This window comes from Pteropus alecto, unplaced genomic scaffold (assembly GCF_000325575.1).
Source record: "Pteropus alecto unplaced genomic scaffold, ASM32557v1 scaffold75, whole genome shotgun sequence".
NCBI classification, from domain to species: Eukaryota; Metazoa; Chordata; class Mammalia; order Chiroptera; family Pteropodidae; genus Pteropus; species Pteropus alecto.
In genome coordinates this window covers 31,898,566-31,906,745 of record NW_006440638.1, presented here as the reverse complement: position 1 = coordinate 31,906,745, position 8,180 = coordinate 31,898,566, and the positions used below count along the sequence as shown (strand labels likewise).

The 8,180-nt window shown below is 55.1% G+C and overlaps 1 protein-coding gene across 1 annotated transcript in view; it reads left to right on the top strand.

Moving 5' to 3' along the window:
• Window positions 1-8,180, top strand: part of PLXND1 (plexin D1) — a 48,875-nt gene that overhangs the window by 24,723 nt on the left and 15,972 nt on the right. Inside the window, exons 9-13 of the mRNA XM_006917681.3 lie at window positions 2,655-2,759; window positions 5,348-5,437; window positions 5,640-5,733; window positions 6,626-6,780; window positions 7,609-7,760. Of these exons, the coding sequence (XP_006917743.2) occupies window positions 2,655-2,759; window positions 5,348-5,437; window positions 5,640-5,733; window positions 6,626-6,780; window positions 7,609-7,760 (596 nt within the window). The remainder of the gene's footprint in view (window positions 1-2,654; window positions 2,760-5,347; window positions 5,438-5,639; window positions 5,734-6,625; window positions 6,781-7,608; window positions 7,761-8,180) is intronic.

Genomic DNA, 8,180 nt, shown 5'->3' with positions numbered 1-8,180 from the left:
AGGAAGCATTTGTGCTGGCAACATGCCTCTTGCACTTGAACCTAGAGGTGAACAGGGTGAGGGGGACCCAGCCTCAACATGGTACGTTCAGCATTTATTGAGCACCTATTGTATGCCTCAGTTTGTACTAGGCACTGGCTAAGAACCTGGTTAGACACAGTTCTGCCCTCTCCATCATGAGCCAAGACTTGAGGTATGAGTTGTGGCTGTATGATCCTGGGCAAGCTACCGAACTTCTCTGTGCCTGTTTCTCCATCTGTAAAATGGTGCCTATTTCAAAGGCTGTGGTAGGGATCTAGAATTAGACTTGTAAGGTACCAACTTCATATTTGGCACCTAGTAGGTGCTCATTAAAAGTCTAGATGGCACAGGGAGGACTTCTCTGGGGAGGGACTCTTCATGCCAGGTTCTGACGTGCATGGGAGCTTACCAGCTTGGAGGTGTTTCTTTGGCTGTATCCCCATAACCCACTCTCCCCCAGGTATGTGGCTCTGTGGGTCAGGAGATGGGGTGGGAGCACAGAGAGGGCCTGTCTTAGAGATTATGGTAATCCAGCAGGAGAAGAGACATCCTCCTCCCCAGGCCTTCGGGAGGTTCTGAACCGATGCTTAATTGCCATTTAATTGAGTGCCAGTTAGCTATAGAAGCACCGTGCCCACCCATTGTTGGCGGACCCCTCAGGAGCTGGGAGGAAGTAATGGTCTTGGGTTAAGCCAGGGCATTGTCCTGGGGAAGGCAGGAGCTGGGGCCTGAGTCTCATGTCACTTCCCCGTTTCCTTGTGAGCCCAAGAGGAAGGAAATGGGGGCATAGAGGATGCTGGGAGCAAGGTTCCAGCTCTTCCAAGGAGAGAGAGAGAGCGAGGAAGGTGGCCACATCCTCCACTTTAAGTTTTCCAAGGGCCGGTGTGGCCTCCCCAGCGGTGGCTTCTCCAAGGAGGTGTGACCTTGGGCCTTAGAATCAGGGAGGGTTTGGCAGATGGGAGGGTGGGCTTTCCTGGTGGGGAACCTGAGTGGACACCTCAATGAGGGTCGGCTTCATTAGAAGCCAGTGGGGAGAGTGGTTTGGTAGAGATGTGGGGGCAGTTTAAGAGGCCTGTGGGGGTATGGAAAGGTCAGGAGGGAACAGGTTAGGTGAGTTCAGAGCCCCAGAGCCTGTTAGTGCCCCATTGGATTGGGACACCAGTTCTTGACCCTTGAACTTGGTAGAGAACCTGGGAGAGTCTGTGAGCTCCAACGTGGGGACAGGTGAGGCCCTCTGAACCAGCACATGCTGGGCTCACATCCAAGTTTATTGTGGCTTCCGGCATTGCTGCCCCAGCATCTGTCCTGTCTCCTGAGCCTGCAAGCCATGCTCCGTGCCTCACTCCAGCAAAGGGAGAAGCTACTTGGCCTCTTTCTGATGGCTTGGCTTGGGATGGGACAGGGAGACCTCTATCCTCTGGTTGCAAGTAGAGAAGCCCTAGTTCAAACTGGCCTCAGCCCCAACAGAATTAACTGGCTCATGTGAGTGAAAAGTCTGAGGGTTAGCATCGCCTTCAGGCACAGCTGGATCCAGGGGACCTCCCCACCCCTCTGGGTAGGCCCCATGCTCAAGCAGCCTCCCTCCTGTCAGCAAGATGGGCCCAGCCACTTCAGGCTGGCTCCTGATCCCCTGGCAGCCCTAGCAAATAAGAGCTTCTCATTGGTTCTGTAGAAGTCTCATAGTTGAGTCTCATTGGTGGAAATGGGGTCACATACACTCCCTGAACCAATTGCTGAGGCCAGAGTAGCCTGGGACACCCACCCATCCCTGGAGCTAGGGAAAAAGGTCAGTCTTCCCAAACCATAGGCCTGGGGGTGGGGAAGGGTCCCCAAAGGCCAGACCAGACTTGGAGGCAGATGGTCGGGGCTGGAGGCTGCCAGCAGACATGCTGGCTGCCCCCGTGGAGGCTTAGCCACCCTTATGGGGAGGCACCGGAGGAGGGCAAAGCTGTGCCAGCACCTCAGCCTTGGTTCCACTCTGTAGAATGGGTATCAACATCCAAGTGGCTATGGGTTATAAGGGTCAAGGGAAGTCAGGGGGCCCTCAAAGATGGTCCCACATCATTCCTTCTGGGGGGCCTCTTGTGGAGCTCTCCCTACCTTGACCCTCATCCCCAGCCTCTCCTGTCAGCCACTTGCCCACGGGTGGGGAGGATCTGGGGGACAGAGCCCCTGGGTCTCCAGTCAGCTGTAAAGCAAAACTGGCAGCAGCCGTGAAACCTGATTGAAAATGTGGGTTCCATTCTCTGAAATTCTATGGGTTTTATTCATAAGATAGAGCAGGACAGCAGCTCAGAGAGGAACAGTGACATAGGGACCTAAAAACCATCTCCTACCTCCCAGCCTTGTAGTGTGATCAGCTCAGAAGGCCTCTCCTGGGCCTGGCTGTGCCAGTAGACCCTCCTGCCTATGAGGTCACTGTGAGGATCAAATAAGATGGAGTGTGGGAGGCGCTGGCACATTGCCTCAGTGCTAGTGGCTCTTACGATTTTGTTACTAGTGTTTTCTCACAATGCCGCCTGACTGGCACTTCCCCAGGGAGGCAGGATTATACAGGCAGACTGCGGTGGCCATGAAGCCTGTCTCTTCTGTGATGCCCCAGTCACCCCCACCTCCTTGTGTTTTGACTGCAGAGCCCTCAGGACTGCCCCCAGATCTTGCCCTTATCCCTGGCACCCATGCCCACAGCTGGCTCCCAGACCATCCCAGTGCATCTGGCCAATGCTGCCTTCTTCCAGGTAAGTAAAGGCCAGGCCCAGGTGGGAGCAGAGCAGAGGTCTGGGAGAGTACAGTCCCAGGTGGGGCCCCCTGCTCTGGGCCCGCCACCCATGCTTTGGTTTATTTGCTCTGAGTTTCCAGGTTCTGTTTGAGAAAGCCCCACTCTGGTTGCATGAGACTAGCAGAAGAAAGGGAGGTGGGTGGTGAGGGCCAGGCCAAGGGGACAGCAGGCCACCAGCAGCCTAAGAGAAACCCTGGTCAGGATCCATTGGGTATTAGTATGCTTTGGCCAGGACCCCCAGACTCCCCTACCCCTGAAGCTCCCTTGGCAGAGCTGGGCCCCAGCTTGTGGTGGATACTGCCCATGTTGTACCCCACCCTGCCCTGACCCCAGACTGAACTGCGACCCTGGACATGTCTCCCCAGTTGTGGCTGCCAGGTTATCCCTGGAGAATGGCCAGAGAACCTCTTTGCTGCTCCATGCCCCATTGTCTAGATGGGGGAAATGAGACCCAGAAAGATGATGTCAGTGCCTCTGGGTCACACATCAGGCTAGACTTGCACCCTAGCCCTGGACTCCCAATCGAGTGCTCTTCCCTGCAACCAGCCTTTCCTTCCCCCACTGCCCATCTGTGCTAGGGGAGGGGATGCCCCCCTTTCTGGGTCCCTCTTGGAGGAGCATCCTGGGTGGGAAGCGTTGATGAGTCCTGGAAGCATGCCAGCCACCCCCTTCCTCAGTTCTTGGGGACTTGCCATCTGTCGCTTCCACAAGGAAGCTGAGGCCTGTTGTCACATGTGGGGGCCACGTGCTGGGCATCTGGGATGTGTTGGGCAGCCACATGGTTGGACTGGAGCTCTGTGAGGGGCAGGTGAGGTTCTGCCCTTGACCCTCAAGCTCCACCCTGCAGTGGTTGGGGCCTAGCCTCCTGGAGCCTCCAGGACTCTGGGCCTGAGTGGAGGGAGGACAGTGCTGCTCCCCTAGGCTGCAGAAAGCTGGCACGGGGAGGCCCCAGCCCTGGTTTGGGTCCTGGCTGCTGCTTTCCAGCTGTGTAATTGGGGAACATATGCCTACCCTCCCTGAGCCTTAGTGATCTTGGCCCTCCTGTTCCCATGCCTGCTTCCAGAACACTGCTGCTCTGCAGCAGCCCTGTTTGCTGAGCCTCTACCCTGGGGACTCCCAGGACAGGCTGGATTTGCCATCCTCAAGGTGGCTGAGGCCTGAGCTCAGGGACTCAGAGTATAAACCCACCTCCCAGCTCAGCATGGCAGAGGATAAATGAGCTTTCAGCCCCGTCAGCAGCCACTTTCCTGTGTTAGCTACAGGATAAAGAGGAAGAGAGGGCAGGGTGGGGGGGAGGTTGCTGACCTGCTTTCTCCTTAGGGTGTCACATCTACCAGTGACAGGGACATAAACAGGAAGTCCTGCCACGTGGCTGACCTAATACTCATGAAACCCAAATCTGTTCACTCAACAAATATTTACTGATGCTACACCCCAGAAGCCCCATACTGGGCTGAGAACAAGATGAAACTGGGGAATTGGGCCCCGTTTATACACTCAACAAACATTTATTAAGTAACCTCATGCACACTGATAACAGCCAGTATATATTAGGTGCCCACCGTATGCAACCCACTAAAGAGACATGATTTCCATTTTTCTCAGCAAGCCTGCAGAGTAGGGAAGACTGTTTTCATTGCAAAGTTTAGAAAACCAAGGCTCAGAGAGGAGGGTTCATGTGTGCAGGGTGGCAGGGCTAGGAAGTAGCAGTGATTTGAACCTGAGCCTGCGTGAAGTAGAGCCTGAGTTCTTTCACTTGCCATCTGCTGCCCTTGGAGGTGTCAGAGGGCCAAGACGCAGCCCTAACCTTCCCCAGTGGGTCGGGGGACAGGTAGACACAGAGCCTGAGCAGTGGGATAAAGGTAGTCTTTGACATACAGGGTAGGGGGTAAGCTTTAGGAGCTTAACAGAGCCCTCAGCACATACCCAAGTATTTATTGCTGAACGAATGGATGAATGATCAGATGAGGGGTACCTCCCTGATCTGAGGGGTATCTGGGAAGGCTTGGAATGTGGGACATTTGAGCTGGATTTTGAAGGCTGTGCGCAGTTTTAGTAGGTGATAAGAGGCAAAATTTTCAGGTGGAAGAACACACTTGGTCAAAGGCCTGAGGGCAGGATAGTCTGTGCTTTGTCCAAGAATGTTCTGGTCTGGCTGGGGCATGGTCCTTGTGGGCAGAGGTGGCAGGTGTTAAAGTTCAAATAGCAGGTGGAGTCTCACTGGGATGAACCTTGAATGTCGGTCATGCTAAGAGTTACTCCTTTATGAGCAGAGTAAAAGGCCCTAGTTTAGGCCATTAGGGGATGTTGGAGGGGCCTTTAGTGGCATGGAGAGCACAAAGCCAAAGTTCTTGGTGTTTACGTACTCTTTGCCTCCCCCAAGCATTGGACATGGAAGCAAGGAAGGACATTCTGGAGGAGGGTACAGCCCAGGCAGAGGCCTGGTAGTAGGACCAAGCTCACTCTTCAGGGCAGCAGTCCATGATGTCCTAATGGAGTCGGAGGGCTGACCCGACTCTCCCCACCCCACCCGCTTGTTTTCCACAGAGTGCAGCTCTTGAATGTAGTTTTGGGCAGGAGGAGATCTTTGAGGCTGTGTGGGTGAATGAATCAACTGTACACTGCAACCAAGTGGTGGTGAGTGGTGTGGCTCCAGTGGGGGGCAGGGGAAGGCTTGCACAATTCCAGATGCTACACCGCCGTCTTCCCATCTTACTCCCTTCCTCCTTTTGGGCCCCCCATTCCCACTAGCCCTGCTCTCATCTCCATGACATCCCCTCCCCCAGCAGAGACCTGGACACCATCCACACCCTTCATGCTGTTTCCCACCCTTTTGCAGCTGCACACGACCCAGAAGAGCCAGGTGTTTCCACTCAGCCTCCAGCTAAAGGGGCGGCCAGCCCGATTCCTGGATAGCCCTGACCCCATGACAGGTCAGAGCCCTCATCTACCCCACATGGGCACAGGGGACTCAGCCACAATGGGTGCGCTCAGCCTTGGGGGTCTGATTCCAGTGCTCACCGCATAGTCACAGATGTCCCACCTCACCATTCCTTAACACAGACTCTCAGATCCCAGCCCTGCCATTCGGTACCCGGTCACTGGGTACTTGTCCCCATGTGAAATGAGGGCACAGGCCCTTTTGCAGAGGACTTGGTAAGAGTTTGCTGAGAGATGATGCACACAAAGCCTTACAAGGGTGTCTGGCACAGTCGGCACCCCCAAATGGTGGTTGATGTCCTCGCTCTTATATGTTTAAATCAATCCTCCAAAGGCCTGTCTGTTCATGGGGAGTCTCAGACATCTCTAGTAGACACAGGGCTCCCCACATCCTTGCCACGAAGGCCCTAGAAACAGCCTGCACACGGGGGCTGTGGAAAACCCTTCCTGCATGCTTCCTGGGATCACTCCAAGGGTCTATGGCCCATAATGCTCAGTGGTTTCCCAGCATCCCAAAGCTCCACTGTGGGGTAGAGACCCACTCAGGCCTGGGTGTGGATACCAGCTCTGCCGCTCACAGGCTGTGTGCCTTGGGTATGTCACTCTACCTCTTTTGAGTCTCATCTCCTATCTATCAAATGGGGCTAATAAATAGCTCCCCTCTGATAGAATCATGATGAGGATGAAATGATATTGAGGCTCTGGCTGCACTGTGCTTAGCACAGGGCCCGGGGCATTTAGAGGAAGTACTAAAAACCTCACAGGGTCCTGACCCTCAGAACCAGGACCTGCCTCTGGGTGGGACGACACCACAGTGAGAAGCCGAGTGTGGAGGGGAGAGCAGTAATGGGGGGCTGACCCGTGCTTCCTCCCTGTCTTTCTCAGTGGAGGTCTATAACTGCGCCATGGGCAGCCTTGACTGTTCCCAGTGCCTGGGCCGAGAGGACCTAGGCCACCTGTGTGTGTGGAGTGATGGCTGCCGCTTTCGGGGTCCCCTGCAGCCCCTGCCTGGCACCTGCCCCGCCCCTGAGATCCGAGCGGTAAGCACATCCCCCCTTGGAAGCCTGTTGCACCCACACGCCCGCATGTGCACTTGTGCAGTGCCCCACATGGGCTCATGGACCCACAGCACATGTGCTTGCACACAGCTGGACACGCTCATGCAGTATTATTACCTATTGAATACCTGTTTGGTACCCAGCCCCTGCTCACCGCTAGAGACAGCAGTGAACAAAAGAAAGTGCCTGCCCTCATGGAGCTATTGTTTTAGTTGGGGAGGGACAATAATGAGTAAGGAAATAATTTATATATAGAAGGTGGTAAATACTGTGGAGAAAAATAGCAGGACAGGGGTGTTGGGAATCATGTGGAGGAGATGCTGGCTGAGTGTGTCTAGTTTTATAGTGAGGGCAGGGGAACCTCGCTGAGATGGTGATAATTGAGGCTGCCAGTTATTCCTACGCCTTTGTTTTAATTAAGAAAAATGTCTCAGAGAAAGATTCTGATTGGCTTAGCCTGGATCAGGGGCCTTCCCAGGCCCAGTCAGCTCTGGCTGGGATGCAGGATTGTGTGGTCAGATGTGACCACTGAGAGTGGACCTTGGTGTCCTCAGGAGACCTCCTGCCCCACTAAGTAGCATGAACTTTGTCCACACAGCCTGTGTCCCCAGACCCCAGTGGGCTCAGTCACATACACGCACATCCTCACGCAACCCCAGTGACCTGCTGAGGGATTGGTAGTCACAGCGCTCTCAGAGCCTCCCCTAAGTGGCGGGTCCACACAGCTCTGCCACCCCTGGGTGCCTGCAAGAGGGGCGGGAAAGCTTGCCAGCACACCAGCCCTGGAACCTCTCTCTGGTCACCTGGCAGATTGAGCCTCTGAGTGGCCCCTTGGACGGCGGGACACTACTGACCATCCGTGGCAGGAACCTGGGCCGGAGGCTCAGTGACGTGGTCTATGGCGTGTGGATTGGCAGTGTGGCTTGTGAGCCACTGGCTGACAGATACACGGTGTCAGAGGAGTAAGTAGTGGGCAGTCCCTGGGGCTGTTTGAGTGACCTGTAGACCCCACCCTACCTGACAGTGCCAATGACATCTCTGCCCTCCCTTCTGCCGGTGGCTGTCCTACCTTTCCCAGCAAGACACCCTTCTGTTGCCCAGAAGTAGCTCACGCCCAGGTCTCCTGGACTTGGCTCAAGTTTTTCCACCGCATGTGGCGCCAGTTTTTTGCTCGTGACACCACTCCTTACCCTTCAAGTGCCCACTCCCCTGGGAAGCCCCCGTATTTCCCTAGACCAGCCTAACTTCCCTGAAGACTCGCTCTGATGAAAAGATGTGCATTTGAGAAAGTATGGGGGCTGCTGGTGAGGTGCAAAGATCTGGGCCTGTAGCTGTGGGGCATGGTCCAGAGAGCCTCTAGCAAACATTCAGGAGCAGGGAAT